General features: G+C 39.8%; 1 protein-coding gene across 9 annotated transcripts in view; it reads right to left on the bottom strand.

Moving 5' to 3' along the window:
- The window catches only part of MCTP1 (multiple C2 and transmembrane domain containing 1), a 381,506-nt gene that overhangs the window by 193,801 nt on the left and 163,802 nt on the right, over nucleotides 1-23,903 (bottom strand). For 7 of the 9 annotated variants that reach the window (XM_029071442.2, XM_029071444.2, XM_039911172.1 and 4 more), the window contains 4 exons: nucleotides 23,568-23,710; nucleotides 18,534-18,613; nucleotides 16,055-16,166; nucleotides 4,692-4,730 (listed from right to left, as the gene is read on the bottom strand). In XM_029071442.2, coding sequence (XP_028927275.1) covers nucleotides 4,692-4,730; nucleotides 16,055-16,166; nucleotides 18,534-18,613; nucleotides 23,568-23,710 — 374 coding nt within the window. The remainder of the gene's footprint in view (nucleotides 1-4,691; nucleotides 4,731-16,054; nucleotides 16,167-18,533; nucleotides 18,614-23,567; nucleotides 23,711-23,903) is intronic. The other 2 variants (XM_039911170.1, XM_029071445.2) reach the window with 2 other exon arrangements.

Here is a 23,903-nt window from a genome sequence, read left to right as displayed (position 1 = left end):
ACCACACAATTAAACATCTTGAATCGGGCACAAAAGCACCATGTAATCCAGCCACTTGGAAAGACATGCTTTCATCTTTTAGCCTGATACAAATTCATCCCGATTTTTTTTCCAGAAGAGTTGACAACATTTTAAAATTCAATTTGACCAGTGAAATAAATATAATGTGATTGTTATGGCAGAGTCCCTGAAGTTATGAAATGCAAGACATGAAAGCCTCCAGCATATCTTGCCAAAATGGCACACAACTGCTAATATAAATTTCAATGAAAGACCAAATCTGTGAATTAAACTAGATGGCTAGTAATAGTTTAATTGAATTCACATACTATTCTTTGATGCATTTGCCACAACTGCATCGTTTAGGTAAACCAATACTAAATTACGTGTCAAAAGTTTAAATTGGAACTTATGTCAAAGCACTACTAGTTGTGACAATTCAGATTTACACATAAGTCTTGAATGACATTTACTTATTGAGTGCTTACTGAGTGCAAAAGCACTATATTATATATTTGGGAGAGTATAATACAAGAGTTGGCTGATAGGTTCCTTGCCCTCAATGAGCATAGAGTCTAGAAGACTGTATTCATTATGCTAACCTAAAAAATGTAAGGCCTCCAAACTAATATCTGTCAATGAGAAAAGTGAGTCTCTTTCTCCAAATTGTCCAAGCTCTCACCTAAAGAGTTGAGTGTCATCAGTTGGAAATCTAGAGAGTGAACAGAGGGTCGCATTTTACTCAAGCAATTAATCTCAGAAACATTGTTTATTAATCTGTTTATTACCAAAATTCAGGATATTAGTAGAGGGGAACTGATCATCATTATACCTACTTTGAGGTTTTATTGATGAATTTTTAATATCACCTAGTGTGTCAGGTTTAACTATGCCCTACAGAGTTGAAAGTGCTCTCTGGTTTAAATTAACAAAATCTTTCTTGAAACCATTGTTAAAAATTGACTCATTGTTAAAAATTTCCTCATGCAGTTAACGAATGAATGCTATTATAGTCCATTAATATATCAGTTGTAATAAAACTCTTTAATAAAATAAGTATTTATAAGACAAGTGGATCCATGATTACTTATTCCTACGAAGTTGAATCTAAACACTGGGCATCATTTTATTACCATCCTTATTAGTAGTTCATTTGAAAGAAGATATTTAAAATCAAAATTTGTTTCCCACAGTTAAAAATACCTTGGTTAAAAAAAATCTCAATGGCTGTATAGGATGTATTCTTTTTAATTATTTTGGGTTCATCTTGTGTATGCCAAATACATATATTTCTTGATCTCATCCTATGCATGATGCATTATAAGAGGTAAATTTCTAAACCAAGCTCTCAGAATGATTTTTAAACAATTCAAATCAATAAAAATCTGCTCTAAAAGAATTATGGGAAGCAGCATGGGGTAGTGGATAGAGCACAGGCCTGGGAGCCAGAAGGTCATGGGTTCTAATCCCAACCCTGCCACTTGTCCACTATGTGACTCTGGGCAAGTCACTTAACTTCTCTATGCCTCAGTTACCTCATCTGCAAAATGGGGATTAAGACTGTGAGCCCCATGCAGGACAGGGACTGTGTCCAACCCAATTTTCTTGTATCCACTCCAGTGTTTAGTATAGTGTCTAGCACTTAGTAAGCCCTTAAAAACCATAATCATTAATATTGTGTCAAATAAAGTGAACCTCTGACAAATTATTTCACTCAGTTTCTCAAGTTTGTGGGAGTCTGCTCCTCATGCCCCTGCTAAATTACCACTACAGCAAACAAGTCAGTGATCCCATTACAACGTGACATTATTGAATACTACGCATCTAGGCTTCATCAAGTATTGGATTGTTTCGACAGATAAAGTGAATGGTCACTGTTGAATTGGTGTTTCTTAGCTCGCTTAAATATCCACAGAACACAGTACTCATATCTATCATTTTGTATGAAACCTACATTGCTGCTTTTCAGAAGTGTCTAGATGCTTTCCCCCGGCTTTCCATTAAGGTTGGCCACTGTTCGGTTAGGTAGGACAACACATTTGCTTGCAATACATAAATCAATCCTGAGTTGCAATTATTGTTTCACTATCCACATGCTGGCTATTTATCCCTTTGATTTCAACAGTGGCTCTGACCTCGCATTATGGGAATGCCACAAGTAATAGAATTTCAACTGGGGAAGCCTATTATTGACAGGCTGGCCGGGGAAAATGAGGGAAGAAATCTAATCACTGAACATCAAGAAGATGAAAATGATGAGTGGATCATTAAGTAATGGGAAAGGCCAAGAAGGTAATTCATCCTTTGCAAAAAGGATACTGGTATACTAAAAAAAGCCAATTTAGCTTTCCCCCCCGTGGATATATTCCTCCTGAAAGGATCCCCACGAAAAGTTTTGGTGAGACATCAGATGAAACTGCATCAGACGGAACTATATAAAATTATGGGCATCTAAGTCTTTAAAAAAAAAGGTGAAGGTTTAGAGATCCTCATGGAATGATTCAAATGTTGTCTACCTGACTTTTCAAAAAGAAGAAAGGAGTCCCATCGCAGAGAGGGAGTAACCTCATTACCCCCACCCCCTCTGCCTCCACATATTACATTTCTTCCCTTCAGGACTTCTCTACATGGATATCCTGCCACCACCAAATAATAATAATGATTGTATTTGTTAAGCATTTATGTTGCTAGACACTGTAGTAAGCACTGGGGTGGATACCAGCAAATCAAGTTAGACACAGTTCCCATCCCATGAGGGGCTCACAGTCTCAATTTCCATTTTACAGATGAGGTAACAGGCACAGAGAAGTGCCCAAAAGACTTGCCCAAGGTCACACAGCAGACAAGTGGCAGAACAGGGATTAGAACTCATCACCTTCTGACTTTCACATCCATGCTCTATCCACTACACCATGCTTCTTCAAGCTCAACATGTCCAAAACTCACCTCCCAATCTTGGCTCCTTCCTTTCCCCCAACCCTCTGTCGCTAAAGTCTCTCAGTTCTTCCTCTGCAGCATTTCCAGAATCTGCCCCATTTTCTACCTTCCAACTGCCCCCTTGCTGATCCAAGCGCTTGTCAATTCCTTACCTGACTATTGCATCTGTCTCCTCTTTGATTTTTTTCAGTCCCTTCAGCTATAATGTTGCGCAGTTCTTTTTGTGTTCAGTAGCATCCCATTCCTGTGCTGATTTTTTTTGGTCTTTGTGTATTCCATCTTTCCTCACATAACCATAACCACTTCCTATTCTCCCTTTCAGGGAGTAAAGTCAGCCTCCTTCCCCTGACTTCCCTGAATTGAGTCTTAAGTATTCTTTATTGGGTTTCCCCTCCAGCACTTAGTACACTGTTTTACACACAATAGGATCTTAAATAATAACACTGAATGAAAATGAATGGAATGTGTAGATAAATATAAGTGCTTAGGATGAGTCTAAATATATAAATGCTAGAGGCAGCCTTGTGTGTGCTTTGCAAACAATGGGAGTTCCATAAATACTGTTGAAATTGATGATAAAGGTCACTAAAGAAATCCATTGTGGGCAAGTAAATACAACTAGAACAGTTTCTTATCCTTCTGCTTCCTATTTTCAACTCTTTGAAATTGTGAATGGATAAAGAGCCCATTACCAAATGATGAAAATGCACAAGAAACAAACTGCCAAATTTTAAAAATCAACAGCTGAATCCTCTAATTTGTTGGACAGCATCATTCCTAAGGACTTTGGACCACATGATCTGTGGAAGCACTTCTCTGAGAAATATTTAATTGGAATGACGGACCCCAATTTCCAAAGTTTGCTCATTTTTACTCACCTTTAGGGACAGGATCTTTTAAAGTTAGAAAACTTTGCAGAACAGATTTGGGTTTTACTCAAACCTTGCACATATTTTTTTTCACTGAAATGACCATTAGAAAACAGAGGACAAGTTTCTGCAGAATTAATTTCTCCAGAGATAATGGTTGCTCACCAGGGCCTAAAACAATTCTTTTGGTTCTTTAAATCAGGCAGAGGCTTTCTTCAAACTCTTTTACAAACCAAATCCCTTAGAAATGAACTGGTTCAGTTCCTCCTAAAAAGTCTCAGTTTGGAAACTGTTACCATTTAGCGTCTTGGGAGGCGGGTCCAGGATTAAATAAGATTGTCACAGGGACTAGACACTTTTCTTACCCCAAGAGGTCATTCTTCCGGATGCAAGGCAAAATAATAAATGCAAGGTTACCCTGGGGCTGCCGGTTCTGTTCCTCTTTAGTACTTAACCATTTTCAGCCCTAATCTTACTTTCAGAAGATATGAAGAAATCAAAATTCCCCATTTGCAGTGGTCAAGAATTTGCATGATAATCACTTTGCCTTCAATTAGGTAAAGTGACAAGGCAATGACTGACACTTTGCTATGGACACACACAAAAAGCAAATGGTCATGGAGCGATAGAGCTGTTAATGGCAACAGAAGAGCGGAATACCTTCCATGCTAATGGGAGGAAGAGTAAAGAAGAGATGCAGTGCAGTGCGAAATGGTGGGTTATTTGTTCTAAAAGGCTTCACATGGTATAATATAAATTTATGGAATGTAAGAACTGGATAGAAATGAGGTTTTGTTCTATTGTTTGCAGAATTATGAGAGATTTAGTCAAAAAAGTTGACAGTTGCTTGAGAAGAACGTTGCAAGATCACATGCTAAATATTACCTTATTTGATCTTTTCCAACTCTTCCTCATTAGCATGGTCTGTAAATGAAATAAAGCATTCTCATTACCTTTTCACTGGCACAGAAAAGGTACCCACTGTCTTTTAGAAAGCCCTCCACATTCAATAGTTTTTCCAGTGATGAAGCACACTTTCCAGCTACAACTATGCAATACAAAAATTAGAATACAGACCTACAAGACATCACACTCAGGTAGGAACTTTCTAGTCACTTTGGTTTGATGAGTCCTTCCTATCCCCCAAAAGCTATGTAAAACAGATTTGGGATAGAACATGAAAAAATGTTTTGGGACCCTTGAAGGAGCCTGCATAATCAAAACAGGGATTGGTATGTATCACTCCCCCAGTAGATAAAATAACTCCAGTACTGATATATACATACCCTCTCCTCAGACACACACAGTTCCTATGGTTTGACAAGAGCAAACAATGACAATCTAAAGTTACTGAGATAGGCCTTAGTACTGCATAAACCACTGCACAAAATTTTAGTGTGGGGAATGGGGAGATTCATGGGTAAAACTGACCTACCAAAGAGTCATGGCATATTTATTTCAAACCAGTCTTTTCACCTGGGTCCATCTAATTTCAATTCAGGAAATCAAAACTCATACAAGATATTAGAATGTTGACTTCCACACAGGGGTGGGCAAAAAACCCCAATCATTCATATCAATCTTATCTTGAAAAGCAAGGAATGTGCATTGCCATTTCAAAAATCCCATAAAAATATTCCCTTGGGGATTTCCCTTCAAATTTTTCAAAATAGGGTTGCTCCCTTAGGTCACTGGCATTCTTTCATCAGCTTCATACTTCATTAACAAAATTGAAACCACTGGGCATGATCTGCCTAAATCTTTCGTGTTCCTCCCCAATCCCCACCTTCTCCTCCACCCTCTTTGACTCTCCCTATAATACCTACAATAGCTCAAGATAAAGTCTCTCACCTTCTCTCTAAAGCTACCCCTTCAACCTGCACTTCTAACTCCTCCTTCCCTCCTTGACTGACAACTTCAACTGTTCAATTTCCATAGGCTTCTTCCTCACTGCTTTTGAAACTGTTTATATATCTCCTATCCTAAAATTTTAAAAAAAACCCTTCTTGACCCCATGGCTCCCTCCTGTTATCACTCCATTTCCCTTCTACCATTTCTCTCCAAACTTCTTCAAAGAGTTGTTTGCAAGCACTGACTCAACTTCCTATCCTCCAATTCTCTCCCAGAACCTCTCCAGTCTGGCTTCTGCCCCCTTCACTCCACCAAAACAGCCCTACTGTAACCAATGACCTTCTTGCCAAATCTGATGGCCTCTATTCCATCCTAAGCCTCCTCAGCCACCTTTGATACTGCAGATCACTCCTTTCTCCTTGAAACTTTATCCAACCTTGGATTCACTGGCATTGTCCTCTCTTGGTTCTACTCTTAGCTCTCTGACCACTTCCTCCTACTCTCTTGCTGGCTCTTCCTCTGCCTCCCACCATCTGTCAGGGCAGGGGTTGGGGGTGGGAGTGGGAGAGAATCTCTCAATGCTCAGTTCTAGGTCACCTTCTAGTCTCCCTCTATCCCTCCTATGACTTCAATTACCACATCTATAACAGATGATTCCCAAATCTACATCTCCAACCCTGAATTCTCCTTCTCTGCAATCTCCTATTTCCTCCTACCTCCAAGATATATCCACTTGGATGGCCCATTGATACCTCAAATTAAACAGATCCCAAACTAAACTCCTTATCTTCCCACCAACATCCTGTCCTCCCCCTATCTTTCCCATCCCTAAAGACAACACCACTCTCTTCCCTATCTCACAAGCCCATAACCTTGCCTTTGGCCTCAACTCATCGTACAGTGAAGCTTTGTGGAAAGAGCACAGGCTTGGGAGTCAGAAGTTGTGGGCTCCAATCCCAGATCCACCACTTGTCGGCTGGGTGATTTGGGGCAAGTCACTTCACTTCTCTGGGCCTAGCTACCTCATCTGTAAAACAGGGATTGAAACTGAGAGCCCCGTGTAGGACAACCTGATTACCTTGTATCTACCCCAGGGCTTAGAACAGTGCTTAGCACATAGTAAGTGCTTAACAAATACCATCATCATTATCACCCACATATTCAACTTGTCACCAAATCCTGTCAGTTCTACCTTCACAACGTTGCTAAAATCCACCCTTTCCTCTCCATCCAAACTGCTAGCATGCAGATCCAAACACTTCTTATAACCTGCCTTGACTATATCCTGCCTTGACTACTGCATCTGCCTCCTCACTGGTCTCCCAGCCTCCTGTCTCTCCCCACCCCACTCTGCTGCATGGATCATTCATCAACAAAAACGTTCAGTCAATTTCCTTCCACCCCTCAAGGACCTGCAGTGGCTGCCCATCCACCTCTGGATCAACCAGAAACTCCTTATCATTGGCTTCAAAGCATTCAATCAACTTGCCCCGTCCTACCTCACCTCCTACTACAGCACAGCCCACATACTCCACTCCTCTAGCATCAGCTTACTGTGCCCCGATCTTGTTGACCTCACCATCAACCTCTTTCCCACGTCATCCTCCTCCTACCTTGGAACTCCCTCCCACTCCAAATATGCCAAACCACTGCTCCCTCCACTTTCAAAGCACTATTAAGGTCACAGCTCCAAAAGGCCTTCCCCAATGAAACCCTCTCTTCCCCAACTCGCTATCCCTTCTGTGTTGTCTATGCACTTCCACCTGTGATCTTTGGACTTTTGATATTTGCCCCATCGCCAACCCCAAAGCACTTAAGTATATATCTTTAAATTATTATATTATAAATTACTCATTTATTCATATTTTCTGTCTCCCCCTCTAGACTGTAAGCTCATCATGGGCAGGGAAACTGTTGCAATGTTACTCTCCTAAGTGCTTAATACAATACTCAGCACATAGTAAGTGCTCAAACAGAATTGTTTAATTGATTCCTGGTTTGAACAGCTCTTGTGTGAATGTTATCATTAACCTTGCTCCAAAATATCACCCTCATTGCCAAACCAAAATCAGGGTTCTGATCATTTTGGATTGCTGCTGGAGTCCAATAGCCTAAATTGTCTCAACACTGCTATGCATGCTAATGGTAACTGATGTAGAGTTTTCTATTTGTTTGCATGATAGCCAATTCCTGCCCAAACAACAAAAAAAAAAAGAATACAATTTTTTTCATCCTTATTCAGCCCCGACTACAGTCTTGTGTGAATAGCATTGGCCTCATGGTCAGTACAGAGACAGGCCAAGAAAACTAAGTGCTGCTAAAACTAAACTCATGGACACAAATCTTGAGACTTTGATCTTAGCCTTTATTACAGAATATGATCTGCCTTGTTTCAATTACTGTCACAAGTCTGTGAAAAGGAAAGCTTTCTAAGAACTTTGTTAAGGGCCAAGAAACCCAATTCTTCAAAAGGATTCTCCTAGGCAAAAGATCTGCCTCTTTAGAGAGAAAATCCAATATAATCATCAGAGGCCAATGTTTCCCAAGGAATACAAGGTGAAATATGGGTATTAAAAAGTCTTTCGATTCCTGCTCCCAAAACGGCATTAGGATTCACAGGTCAAAAATTCTAGTGTTTGACCAAAAGCCAAACATTGAGTTGAATAATAATAAATAATTATAATAACCGTGGCATTTGTTAAGCCCGTACTATGTGTCAAGCACTGTACAAAGCAGGGTAGATACAAGATAATCAGGTCCCAAGTGGGGCTCAAAGGTAAGAGGGAGAATGGGTCCTGAATCCTCATTTTGCAACTGAAGGAACTGAGGCACAGAGAAGTTTAGTGACTTGCCCAAAGTCACATGGCAGCTAAGTGGCAGGGCTAGGATTAGACCCAGGTCCTCTAATTTCCAGGCTCACGCTCTTTCTGCTAGGCCACACTGTTGAAGAGGAAATATGTTTCTACGGCCCTTTTTTTTTTAGATATTGAATAGAGCACATACCATTCACCTCACTGGGAATAATAAAACCAAACTGAAAAAAGCAACAGAGTGAGAAGAGGATGAAAATAAGAAATAACTGAGGAGACACATGTAGTACTTTTCGGGGAGGAATATTAGGAAGGATAAACAAAAAAATTATTAACTCCTTTGGATGAATTTAAACCATATATACGAACTTGCTCTCTGAGCTTTGTTTTAGCTAAAGAAATATGTGACTACATTTGAATGTACTGTTAAGCGAGTCTTGCCACAATATAAAGTTAGAGTTGCTATGGTAGTGATGGCCAGCAAAAATGTCCTCCTAGCCACTAAGAGAAAATAAGCAGCTTGGATTATTGTCTGTGATAGATGAGACACAGAAAATGATTACATTTGTAAAAGATTCTATAACCTGAATCCATTCTTCACTTTCACTCTTTATTTCAGTGATGGTTTTCCTTTAGGCAATTACATAACTTGTAGGTTTCAAATATCAAAGAATACTTAGGGAAAGGCATAAATCATACAAGGTATTTCTAAATCCAATCTTTGTGGTGTTTTTTTTCCCCCAGAAGCTAACTGGTGTAATTTGGAAAATTCAGGATAAAAAAAGCGATTTTTCAGTTTAATTTAAGGAGAGCATTCACAGCAAATCATATGTTTCTTGGTATCTTCTCCTGCTAGTCAAGCAACTTATTGGTCTGGAGTGTCTAAAGCAATGTTCAGCAGAAATTAACTTATTATTTCATAAATTCTTCAATAATAAAATCTGCAGATTGAGCTCTGCTAGAAAGAGAGCCTGAGACAACTCATGCATGCACTATCAGGCTAAAATATTGGATCATGGAAAGCACATTTTTATTTTTACATGCTGCACACAGTATGCAGCTTATATAAGTGGTATGCAATTCTGACAGAAATGACATCCCACACTAAAGATTTTCATTATTGAGAAGATGTTATCATACACAAAATACAGTGAAAGATGAAAACATTTTCTTGCCCTTTTACCTGGGACCTTGTACAATCAGTTTCTTTCTCAATTTGAATATGTTGAAATATGCTTAAGGTAGCACAAGGTATGAAACATTTTTCCCATTATTCCCACACAATTCCTTAAATTGGAGTAATTACAAGCTGATTTTTGTTCTTCTTTAGTAGTGTTATGAATTTATAATTTCCAACTCTGTTTTCACTGACTTTCCAGACTATCATTCCACCCAAGTCACCAAACTGCATTACTCATGCAAAGACATTAAATCAGAATATATAAACTCACAAGATTTCTGATTTAGAATTAAGGCCTTATGATGGCAACTAATCTGAATTCCAAGTCATTTTTTTTTTTAGCAGTTTCTCTTCACATTCCATTTCATTAAGCACTTTGCAAAACACAAGTGATTCACCTCCTATTTTCTAACAATTCTAACAATGCATATAAAATATTGAGCAACATTTTAAACCTGGTAGTGTCATGAAAATATATTTAAGACAACCTTGTTGGGGGTGCACACTGAGAAACTATCAACGAAGATCAAGGATACAGGTTGTCTGGAGATAGTACTTAGATTGAGTATAATTTTAGAATTGTAATTTAAATGAATTTGGCCTCAAATATTCAAAGTAATGATTAGTCAGTAATTTCCTCTGAAGTAGGCATTTTTGTTTTAAATTTCCATAAATAGAATGGTCTTCCACTACTCGGTGAGACTATTCATCAAATGGGACCATACGATACATCTGTTATTTCCCTGTGGGCAGGGAACATGTCCTCTGCTTCTCCCAGTCAATCATATAATGGTACTTATTGAGCACTTACTGTGCACAGAATATTGTACTAAGCACTTGGGGGAGTACAGTACAAAAGAGTTGATCCCCTATTCCTGCCCTAAAGGAGTTTACAATGCACTAGTCTCAGAAGGTGCTCAATAAATACCATTACTTCAAGCCAGTATTAAGAAGTCACACAAGATAAAACTAAGCCATAGCATTGAAATAAGTGTTAACTTCCATGGCTAAATACTTTGTTTCCAAACATGACTACTAATCAGCTTCCTCACTGCCCTCCCTGCATCTTATCTCTGCCCACACCAGTCCATATCTCACTCTATTTCCCGGTTGATTTTTCTGAAAACACATTGTCAATCTCTCTCCATTTCTCAAAAACCGCCAACGGTTACCCATTCACCTCTGCATTAAACAGAAACTCCTCCTCATCAGCTTTAAGGCATTCAGCACTCTCCCACCTACCTAAATTTACTGTTTTCCTATTACAGCTCTGCCTGCACACTTTGTTCCTCTAACACCAACCTACTCTTTGTACTTTCATCTATCCCACCACCTACCCCTTGCCCAAGTTCTCCCTTGGGCCTGAATCTCCTTCCCCCTTCATAACCGAGTGTCCACCACTCTCCTGCCTTCAAAACCCAGAGGCTTTCCCAGATTAAGTGATTTAATTCCCCTGTGCACCCTCCCTTTTCTATAGGCTCTGAATTTAGCTGAATACCCCTAAAACACTTTGACGCTCACCCCAGTCACACAATATTTATGTAAGTATATTTTATTATTTCCCTTATCCCTACTCCATTTCCATCTCCCTGTGTAGATTGTAAGCTCCTTGAGGGCAGGGATGGTGTCTAAGCAACTCTATCATATTGTACTTTCCCAAGCACTTAGAACAGTGCTCTGCACATTTAGTGTCCAATACATACCATTAACTGTTATTAGAATCCAATAGAGGATCACTCACAGATACCAGATATTGATCTGAAAGTTAAGTTTCTTGACCTGGATAAATTTACCTAAAAAATTTCATCTTTACTCAATTCAAAACACTCGAAATCCTTCTGCAAAAATTGTGTGTTTTTTTCTTCTAGGGCTTAAATACTCAGAAAAAAAACCCACTAGGGACTCACTGATGTATTCCTGACAGCTGTTAAGCTAAGAATTTTTTTTCCTTTACCAAAAATTATGAAGTGTCAATCCAAAAATGACACTTGTAAAGGTGTTTAACTCTTAGAGGAGCTGTGCATTTTTGAAGAGTGAGAAACACCAAAAACTGGAAAGGAAGAAAGGGAGGGAGGGGAAAATAGGAAGCAAGGAAGGCAAAGAGGGGGAAAAGGAGGGAGGAAGAGTGACAGGTAAGGAAAGATGAAAAGGGAGAGTGAATTATGTGTAAGATGAAGTGGAATGGTTGAGTGCAAAACAATAGACTACGCCTGTGGGTTAAAGAAGTTGGACAAAGATAGAGAGAATAAAAGGCCCAATATAGGCGGATTTTAACATTTCAACATGATCTGTCTACTTCTAAATAGTGGCTCCCAATGATTTCAATTTACATCTGAAGAATTTGGGATGTTATAGACCTTGAGCATCTTGAACACGGATGCTTTAGGCAAAAATGTTGAGAACTGACCTAGTAATGGATACAACCCCTCATATTTGTAAATAATTCATGCTTCATCCATGCTAAGAAAACCTAAGTTTGGAACTATCTTTTAGATCTGGGGCAATCACTATTGCCCCATTATTGATTCACTATCCCTGCACACACTCTAACTAGCTTTAGTGTCACATTTCTATGTTCTCCCTCAACCCCCAATTACTCTTAAAACAACTTTGGAAAGAATTAACCAGAATTATTTAAACATGATATTTGTTAGGAGTTTACTATGTGCCAGGCACTGTGCTCAGCACTGGTAGATACAAGACAGGTTGGACACACTCCCTACCCCACATGGGGCTCACAGTCTTGACTCTATTATACAGATGAGGTAATAGGCACAGAGAAGTTAAGTGACTTGCCTCAAATCCACAGCAGACAAGCAGCAGAGCCGGGATTAGACCCCAGGTCTCCTGACTCCCAAGCTGTGTTCTTTCCACTAGAAAACACTGCTTCTCAACATGCAAATTCAAAGGTTTTATAAATAAAATATTTTTTTTTCCATCTCAAAAATGACCAAACTTTCAGCTGCTCTGGTGCAAGGGTTGAAAACAGCACATTGAATGATTGTCTCATCAGTAACTTTTATTTCATTTGCTAGGATGCTATTTGTTAGCAGCCAGATGTGCCTAGAACAAAAGTATAGAATGAGGAGACTAGGGGATCCAGAATAGAGCCCTGTAGAACCCTCACACTTGAAGTCTGAGGGGAAGAAAAAGAGCCAGCACAGAAGCCTGAGAAGTCAGAGAGGACCCGCACCAGGAGAATACCTAATCAGTGAATCCAAGTTTAGAGGGAGCTTCCCAGAGAAGAGAGAGATCCACGGTGACGGAGCCAATCAAGAGGTCATATAGATTGTGAGCCCGTTGCTGGGTAGGGATTGTCTATCTGTTGCTGAATTGTACTTCCCAAGCTCTTAGTACAGTGCTCTGCACACAGTAAGCACTCAATAAATACAAGTGAATGAATGAATTCTTAATTCAAGGGAAAGCAGCAGCTTAAAGGCATTAAGCAAATAGCTTCCTGCTGTAATATTTTTAAAGATGGGTTGAGTGCCACCACATTCATGCTGTTGACTGCTCCACTCTATCAACCATATTTGAGAGTTTATTATGTACAAACTGTATTAAGCACTTTGAGGAGTAGAATATAACAGAATTGATAGATGTGTTCCCTGCCCATGACAAACATACAGTCTAGGGTAATCACTATAGTACACTGAGAGACTACAAAAGCAGTTAGCCAAATGTGTCTGATATATTGTTGGGTTATATTGTTGGGTTGTATTTGAGTAAGCTCAATAAATATAATTGACTGATGGATTAAAATACGAGAAAGTTTTAAGAGCACAAAATATGCACTCATTCTTACACAAACCTATCTTTCTGAAGTGCTTTATGATGGTTATCATCTCAGTTGCTACTGAGTTAAAATTGTTCATTAATTGCCTCTGTTAAAATAATCTTTGTAATAGTTCCCAGAGAAACTGTTACAAAGCAGGTCCTCCTCCCTGAACTCCATTCATGAGAAGCATGTGATTTTTTTTTAAAGTGGAAAAGCTGATCAAAAGTATGGCATGTCTTTAGGATTTCTACTGCATAAACATTTCCGTCAGGGCTGGCTTCAGAAGTTCAGCTGCCTTAAGGCAGGAAAATATTTGTTGACCCTTTCCAGTTCGAATGATATTACATGACCCTGAGCACATACACCACAGTGATAATCATTCAGTCATATTTATTGAGCCCTTACTGTGTGCCAAGCACTGTACTAAGCGCTTTGAAGAGTACAACAACAACACACTCCCTGCCCACAACAAGCTTACAGTCTAGAGAATGAGTTTACATGAGCAGTGCCCACTCCCACTCTCCCTCACTTTGTCTCTTTCTCCCTCTCTTACATACACACACACACACACACACACACACACACAGCCCTGCCTCCCTCCCTCCCCCCAGACCCCTGAGCAGAAATTTAGCTTTATTCCAGCTCTTAGAGAAAGTCCATTATTAGTCCCCTGAACCTAAAGTATTTCTATGAATAATATTAACAGTGGAATTTGTTAAGCACTTATGTCAAACATTTTGTTAAGTGCTGGGGTAAATACAGTCAAATCAAATAGTTCCTCTCCTACAAGGGGCTCACAATCTAAATGGGAAGAAAAACAGATATTTAATCCTTATTTTACAGGTGGGGAGAGAGACATAGAGAAGTGACTTACCCAAGGTCACACACAAGGCAAATGGCAGAATTGGGATTAGAGCTGTACACCTGAGCCATTACAGTCCCTGCTTGCTTTTTTAAGAGCGAATGCTTTCAAATTCTTCAGTGTTGTCACACCCACAGTGCAACCCTCATGATGTTGTGTCCCCACCTTGAGCCACCTCCTCTAAGGTTGTACTGGTGCTGCCCTCAACTTCCCCCCGACCACCCACATCACACCAGACCACTGCCCCCTTGCACATAGGTACCCTTAGGTGGTTGTTCCCCTAGCATGCTATTTCTAAAGTCATCGATCCTAATTCCCAACATAAAATCTGCTAGCCCCACTCTCTTGTAAGACGATGCGACTCTCTCTTAGTGGGGCTTGCCAAAAGTTCACTTCAGTATACCTAATCAGTAGGATGTGCACTACTCCACTGAGATCTAAGGATTTTTTTATCGAGTTAAATATCAGATATCTGTAATAGGGCAAGTTTAGCACGACTGAGGAAAACTTGAGCCTCAAGCTATTTTCACAGTGGGAGGTTGAAGGAAATCAGGGTTTGAGTCTGGTAATAAACATAACAAAGTATTCATAATGAGGGCAATAAACCGAAAGGGAAGGAATATTTATTAGTTCATTTCTTGATATTACATCCACTTTAACAGGGATACTATTCTTGATCAAGAAGATAAAGATTTTTTTAAATAACAAATTACTCAAGTTGACTTTCTAAAATTCTCCTTTTAGTCATCTTTCCATAAATCCACCTACACAGAAACACACACACTGTCCCCAAGCCTTAAGCATTTCTGAGAACATAACTAGTAGACCTTGAATGAATACTAAACAAAATGCAGCTCTTAGAACTAGACTTAAACACAAAATAACATCTATCTATTGATGCACTTCTAAAGCTGTTACTCATTGGTCAACAAAGAGCATCTGAAGAACAAAACAGTGGAATTGTTCAATCTCCCAGTGGAAGAAGTGTTCATATTCTTACAGAAAGAGATGCTCAAGAACAAAAGTAGTTATTGCCAATGGGCACATTCCATGTATTTTTTATGCTGCATCCTCAACTTCTCTTGCTTTAAAACCACACTGGTTTCTTCAATCCTTGAGCTCACCTAAAAAAAAAGTCCTTCATTTCTGAAATATCTAACTTGTCCTAGGAGGGAAATATCTTTCTAAGTATCAGAATTCCTAAGGACTATTGAATGGTCTCTGGAAAACGCTGGTCAGAAAAAGCTGCAACTAGAATGTTACAAGTCACTTCACCTGATGACTGGCAACTGGTTCTGATGTGCTTCTTGCCAGCATCACCCAGCAAAGTGGCTTTCACAGAAGCAAAGAAAATGTGATAAAAAATGGAGACCACCAACATGGAGTTGAAGCAAATCACAGATTTTTCTGCAAATTCCTGAATGCTGAAACAGTTAAAAATTCATCTTGCTTTATGTTGGAACATAGTCAACGGTGCAACCCAACAGACATCACTTTGAAAACACTGCAAGGTGAAGCCCCAAATATTCAGTGCATTCGTGATAGAACAAATGTTTATACAGGAGTACTGGAATGATGCAGTAGAGGATTTCAGAGCAAAAGATGCAAGAAGGGCACAAAAGTAATATCTCGAGAATCCCCAGAGACAAAGAACCTAGGTGATTTCCAATGTTGATTCCTGGTTCCAAGAGCTCTTGGGCCCAGAGACACCTCACAACATTCAAGCAAGAGGAAGAAAGATACTTGCCGGTTCTTTAGTAAACTTACCACATCCTTCTGTTCACCTTCTTTTGGCGTCAGGTTGACAGTGAGCAAAATTGTTCCCAGATCATGGTCAGGGTGATGTGGATCTTTCAGATTAAGGGTCACATCTGTTGACCTAGGAAGAAAAACCCTTAGATTTTAAAATCTCTTGATGGACTGAGAAGTGCTAACCCATTAATCAATCAATCAATCATACTGGACTCAGTGCAGTGCAGAGTACAATAATAATATTATTCCCCACCATCAAAGCCTTATTAAAATCACATCTCCTTTAAGAGGCCCTCCCCGACTAAGCCCTCATTTCACCTTCCCCCTCTCCCTCCTGTATTGCATTGGGATTTGTACTCTTTATTTGCTCCACAGCACTCAAGTACATATCCGGAATTTATTTTAATTTCTGTGTCCTCCTCTAATCTATGAGCTCCTTGACACAGATATTAAAATAAATTCCGGATATGTACTTGAGTGCTGTGGAGCAAATAAAGACTACAAATCCCAGTTTGCGGGGAGAGTGACGATCTGTTGGATAGGAATGGGGAGGGGATTCCAGGCCAGAGACAGGACGCAGGCAAGGCGTCAGCGGCAACATAGAGAATACAGAGGCACAGTCAACAGATGGGTGTAAGAAGCATGAAGTGTGCAGGGTGGGTTGTTGTAGGAAATCAGTGAGGTAAGATAGGCAGAGGCCAGGTGATCGAGACCCTTAAAGCCAATGGAGAGGAGGTTCTGTTTGAATCATAGGTGAATGGGGAACTACTGGAGGTTTTCGAGGAATGGAGAGATGTGGGCAGTGGTTTTCTAGAAAAACGATCTGGGCAGCAGAGTGAAGTAAAGACTGGAGCAGGGCAAAACAGGAGGTCAGGAGGTCAACAAGCAGGGTGATGCAGTAGTCGAGGCAGGATATGGCAAGAGCTCAGATCAGGATAGTAGCAGTTTGGATGGAGAGGAAAGGGTGGATTTTAGCCATGTTATGATGATCAAACTGACAAGATTTGGTAACAGACTCAATATGTAGATTGAATGAAAGAGATAAATTAAGGATAATACCCAAGTTGCCGGCTTGTGTAATGGGGAGGATTGTGGCTCTATCTATAGTGATGGGAAAGTCACGGGGAGGTCAGCGTTTGGATATGTTAAGTATGAGACACTGATGAGACATCCAAGGCAAAAGGAAATAAGAGACTGCGGAGAAGGAAACGGATCAGGGCTGGAGATTTAGGTTTGGGAATCACTTGCGTAGCGATGGTAGTTGAACCTGTGGGAGGGAATAACTACTCCAAAGGAATGGGTGTAGTTGGAGAATAAGGGATCCACAACTGAACCTTCAATAAATCGTATTTATTGAGTGTTTATTGTGTGTAAAGCACCGTACTAAGCGTTTGGAAGAGTACAATGTAATGGAGTTGCTAGGCATATACCCTGCCGACAATGAGTTTACAGTCTAGAGAGGGAATCAGACATTCATATTAACATAAATAATGTTAATATTAATTTATTCAATTAACATTAACATTGATATTTTAACATTAATCATTTTGCCTCCAAGAAAGGATGTAACTCCACACTGTTAGGCTACCACATAATGCTTGATTGCCATTAGTTCTTTCTACAAATTTTTAAAGAAGGATAGTCCTTGAGCTCCCTTCTTAGCCCATTCTGGGGTAATAGTAAAAGCTTAACAAAAACTATTATTATTATGTGTCCAGTACTGTTCTAAGTACTGGGGTTGATGTGAGTTAATCAGGTTGAATGCAGTCCCTGTCCCACATGGAGCTCACAGTCTAAGTAGGAAAGAGAAAATATATTGAATCCCTGTTTTACAGGTGAGGAAATTGAGGCAGAGAGAAGTGAAAAGATAATTATAATAATAATCATGATGTTATTTGTTAAGCACTTACTACGTGCCAAGCACTGTTCTAAGCACTAGGAGAGACACAATATAATCAGGTTGTCCCATAAAAGGTTCACAGTCAATCCCCATTTTACAGACGAGGTAACAGGCACAGAGAAGTCAACTGACTTGCCCAAAATGTCACACAGCTGACAAGTAGCGGAGCCGGGATTAGAACCCACGACTTCTGACTCCCAAGCCCAGGCTCTTTCAATTAAGCCAGGAAATGACTTGCCTAAGGTCTCACCGCACCTCACTGATTCCTTTTTTCTGACCCAAATTCTCCCTGTTGCAATCCAAGTCCTCCAGATGCCACGGAACACACCATGGAACAAAGATCAGACCCATACTACCCTCTACCTAGCATTTCTTCATGTGCCTAGCTCAGAATCTGGATAATTTATCTGTAATTGCCCACCTTCACATACTAGAGTCAAAGGCCCCCATTATAATAGAATTCAGTTTATCTGACAGGCTACAGACTTCCAATTTTCTGATTAAATGCTACAAGGCTCTCTTCCCATTTCTAGGGTGGTGGTTCCTGAACAACCCTGCTGTCTGCATCCAAAGATCGTTGCAATAATACCGTACCTTTTCAACTCCAATAAAGTGAGATCCAAAAAGGCTGAGCCCATGAAGTCATCCTGCAGCCCAAAGTCATAATCAAAGACCTAGAATACAAAGAGGTAGAATGCTGTTACATGAAGTTCCCGTAGTACAATGGAAGCTTTTTGTTACAACTTCTTAAACAAAGATGTCACTAGTAGTCTGTCTCCCTGAGAGCTTCTCTCCTCTATTACAGCTGTTGAGCTGGCATAGTCCCTGGTGGCTAGATCTACTCAACCTTTAATATTTTGGTATGGGATTTGGTAACAAGGAAGAGACAGAATGCAAACTGTTCCTCTTTTCAGTGCCATGCTGCGTTAAAGATTCTAAAAAGAACATTCATAGAGAGCTTTTCAACTGCATTCCAATCCTCACCTATTAATGATGTTTCTTCTATCAGGCGCCACAAATTCTATAGAAAGAAGGCAGATTTTTGGATAGCCAGAGGAGGGAGGCCGTGGGAGCTCGGACTCAGGTAATATTGCACCTTTTTACCTTACAAATTCATCATATTTAAAAAGATAAAACCTGGCAATTTGTATACTATTGCTGTATCTATTTGCAGTTCACAGTTGGATTAATTGGAGAATCCAAAAACATTACCTGGCAGCCACTCCCATTCCACATGTTAGAAAGAACAGATGTTACATCTACCCAAACAATGTGAAATGAAAAAGGGAGCAAATATCCCATACTGGTAATGTTATTTATTGAGCTTCCACTGGATGCAATGCACTGTACTAAACGCTTAAGAGAGTACAACAGAAATACAAGACACATTGTCTGCCAGCAAGGAGCATACACTCTACTATATTTGATTCCTGCAAGGAGACAATAACTAGATAATTCTGGTCCAAAACCTCTTTTTCCAAAAACAGCATATTTTGGGTTCTGAATTATCTCAAGATTTGATTTGACTTCACTTCCCTTGGTTAAAGACATAAGCATAAACTCTGAGACAAAGAAACACTGGAAATGATTAATGTTGATACCCTGTACAGGCTTAGTGGAAAGAGCACGGGCTTGGGAGTCAGAGGATGTGGGTTCCAATCCACGCTCTGCAGCTTGTCTGCTGTGTGACCTTGGACAAGTCACGTAACTTCTCTGTGCCTCAGTTACTTCATTTGTAAATGGAGATTAAGACTGAGTCCCACGTGGGACAACCTGATTACCCTATATCTCCCCCAGCACTTAGAACAGTGTTTGGCACATAGTAAGTGCTTAACAAATACCATAATTATTATTATTACAGTGTTTATTAGTCAGAGTAGGAGCACCTAGTAAACTAGAGCTCCAGAATAGAAGCGGGGAAGTTGTATAGGATAGACAAATGGAAACACTAAAAATCTCATGACTTTCTCAGACAGTCAGAAAATGTATGAAAAAAATATTCCTCTTTCAATGAATGAGAGACTACTTGTTGGAATGAAGCACAGAGATAATCAAAGTCTAAGAACATTACTCTGTTTTTGGCCATGGATGACAAGGAAATATAGCTTCCATCTTATTCTTGTTGGTTTTTAATTAGGATCATATCATCATATTCCAGTGCTGTTTCTCATTTCCGCCTGAATAACTGTGTTTCATACAGTGCCTGGAACTTATTAAGCACTTAAATACCATTAAAAAAATCAAGGCTTCAGCCAATTTCTAAATGATCCTGAAATATTCCAAGTTTTCAGCTATTTTATAAAAGGACAGAAGTACCAATACATCAACATATTACTTCAGCCAATACTTCAAATACAGCACAATCATACAGTACGAAACAGGGTTTTAGATCCTATTATAAAAGCTGATTCAGTTCTCATTTTTAGATTAAGACAAATGTCTGACCTAACACTTTATATAGTGGATTTGACCGCTAGTTTCTTAGCGAGCCCAAGGACTTTACATTTTTGATCACATTAAGATAAAGAAAACTGGTTTTTAGTCAGGTGAACTAGGGCACAAGTTCATCCTTTCAAATTTGTTCAGTGATTAAAATAGTTGAACTGCGACAAGAGAGGAAAAAAATACATTTTAGGAACTCCCCACAGGGAGTGAGTGACTACACAAAAGATGCTGCAAACACATGCAATTGTAGATTTGAAGCTTTCTTTAAAGCAATTTGTTTTGGAAGCTCCACAAACTGAAGTTAGAAACATGGTCATTCCATTCTTCAGCTACAGTTATACAGGAAGCTGTTCCTGCATATGCAGGAAGAGGTTCAAAGATGATGTTACTTATAGATTCAATCTGTTTATGTGGAGATGGGGGGAGGTGTGATAAGACCAATGTATCTTCTGCAATCTTTTCCACATCTGTTAACAGAATGTTATTTATAGAAAAAAAAGAGCTAGTGTGGCCCCTGAAGTTGAACAGTTTGAGAACTTGAGAACCAGGGATTCATCTTCTGCATTTCTGAGTATCAAGTTTGATAGTTATTAGAGTGGATCACACATTTTCTTACAAGCTATTTGAGGATTTGACAGTTTTGCTTAGAACAGAAGCTTGAATCTATCCACCCAAAGCTAAGCTGTACTGCCTTCTAAAGGATCAGAAGTGTATGTGGGGTGGGGTTGGTTTTTATTTTGGAATCCTCAATTATTGTTTAATACTTTGTAGGTATTTAATTCTATACTAAAGTAGCCAAAACAAGTAATTTAGAATCTGTCTCTCTCCATTCATTCAGCCTTGGGATGATAGCGAGAGTGAAGTACCAGTGAAGAATTTCAATTCATTTCAACAGACTCTGAAATTGATGCCCTTCTTTATCAGAGCAGAAGACTGCATTATTGAGGAAGAGTGCCAAGGCAGTTCTAAGGATTCAAAGAGGACCCGAGTGGCTCTTGTCTCATCTTAAGTGTTATATTTTAACCCACTACTTCTACTGAGATTTTATTTCAAATTGCCTTTTCAGTTTCCTCTGCTCCACTGGGAAAAGTACACCTTAGCCCACTGAACAATTCCTTCTACTACTGATTCAGGCAAAATTATACATTAGGCTGCTTAAATCCAATTAAACTGAGCATTATATTACATACCCTGTAGCTAGAAGTGAGAACTCAGATTTTTAAATTATTGACCCGTTTTTACATGAAGTGGTTCAGCAAAGCTGCATTTCATACCTGTGTCAGAACAGGAATTAATCCACTAGTCTAAGGTCTTTTTTTTTAAAAAAAAAATAATATGTTAACAGTTACTATGTGCCAGGCACCATATTAAGTGCTGAGGTAGATTCCAGCTAACCAGGTTGGATGCAGTCCCTGTCGCACAAAGGGCTCACAGTATTAGTCCCTATATTACAGATGAGTTAACAGGCACAAAGTGAAGCGACTTGCCCAAGGTCACTCAGCAGATAAGTCAGTCAGTAACTGCATTTATTGAGCACTTACTGTGTGCAAAGCACTGTAAGCGCTTGGGAGAGTACCATATAACAATATCACAGACACATTCCCTGCCCACAAGGAGCTTACAGCTCAGAGGAGACAGACGATATAAATTAATAATTATCATTCAATTGTATTTACTGAGTGCTTACTGTGTGCAGACAGCACTGTATTACAGACTTGGAAAGTGCAATAGAGCAATAAAGAGGGACAATGGCTGCCCACTGTGGGCTCACAGTCTAGAGGGGGTAGATACAGAATATGCTGTAGGACTGGGAGGAGGGATGAATAAAGGGAGCAAGTCAGGGTGATGCAGAAGGGAACTGAAGAAAAGGAAAAGAGGGTTTTAATCAGGGAAGGCCTCTTGGAAGTGTGCTTTCTCTAAGGCTTTTAAAATGGGGAGAGAAATTATCTGTCGGATATGAGAAGGGAGGGTGTTGCAGGCCAGAGGCAGGATGTGGGCAAGAGATCGGTGGTGAGATAGACGAGACAGAGGTACCATGAGAAGGCTAGCATTAGAGGAGCAAAGTGTGAGGGCTGGGTTGTAACAGGAGAGTAGTGAGGTCAGGTAGGAGAGGGTAAGGTGATGAACTGCTTTAAAGCCAATGGTGAGGAGTTTCTGTTTGATCCAGAAGTGGTTGGGCAATCACTGGAGGTTCTTGAGGAATTGAGGAAGCATGGCCTGAACGTTTTTGTAGAAAAATGATCCTCGAGGCAAAGTGAAGTATGGCGTAAAGTTGGGAGAGACAGAAGGCTGGGAGGCCAAGTCGGACAAGTGGAAGAGCCAGGATAATTTTTACCAAGTCTACCGTATTGTACCCTCCCAAGTGCTTACTACAGTGCCGGATACACAGTAAGCACAACTGAGGGCCTTGAACTCACTCTCTCTCTCTCCCCATACTCAGCAGACTACCACTCTCCCCACTTTCAAAACCCCCCTAAAAATGACATCTCTTCCAAAAGGCCTTCCTTGATTAAGTCCTTATTTTCCCATTCCGTCCACCATGGCAACGACTACTCACTTTTTTGTGGTATTTGTTAAGTGATTACTATGTGTCAGGCACTGTTCTAAGCGCTGGGGTAGTTATAAAGTAATGAGGTTGGACACTGTCCATGTCCCACATGAGGTTCACAGACTTAATCCCATTTAACAGATGAAGTAACTAACTGAGGCACAGAGAAGGGAAGTGACTTGCCCAAGGTCACACAACAAACAAGTGGCAAAGCCGGGATTAGACCCCATGCATGACCTTTTAACTCCCAGGCCCCATTCTCTACACTATATGCAGATCAGACCTAATCCCTTCCCACATGGGAAGTCTAAGAAAGGAGGAGAACAAGTATCTTATTCCCATTTTTATAAGTGGAGAAACTAAGGCTCAGAGAAGTTAACTGACTTGCCCAAGGTCACCCATCAGGAAAGAAGCAGAGCCAGGATTAGAACCCTGGTTTTCTGACTCCCAAGACCCTGATTTTTTCACTAGGCCATTGTTGTTTCTGGTCCTATACCAGCTGTCGCTTTCTTCTTTCAAATACCCAAATGATGGTTAAATGGCTTGTCACACAGAACCCTTGGAATTGCCTCTTCACACAGATACATCACATAACTGAGCTTATGATTTCAGAGTAAAACATAAACACGGCTCACCTTGATGTACAATGGATCCCTAGGATGATCAAGAAGAAGGCAAGTTTTTTCCTCCCATACGGGGTTGAGGTTCTTGTGTATTATTTTGCTTCTAAAAACTTCTTTTCCTCCAATTTTGAACTTCACATAGGGATCACTTGTCCCTGATAAAGAGACATATAGATCCAAATTAATTTTCCAGGCAAGTAGGACAGTTCTTCCTCCAAACACAATAAAACATGACCAAAAAAATTAAAACTAGAATAAAGTCACAGGGGAAAAAAGTTGAGGTAACATTAATTTCTCCCTACTTTCATTATGAAGGTTGACAAGTTCATTTTCTGTCCCAGAAGCCAC

This window comes from Ornithorhynchus anatinus, chromosome 1, assembly GCF_004115215.2.
Source record: "Ornithorhynchus anatinus isolate Pmale09 chromosome 1, mOrnAna1.pri.v4, whole genome shotgun sequence".
Classification (NCBI taxonomy): Eukaryota; Metazoa; Chordata; class Mammalia; order Monotremata; family Ornithorhynchidae; genus Ornithorhynchus; species Ornithorhynchus anatinus.
This window is presented reverse-complemented; position numbering and strand designations above follow the sequence as displayed.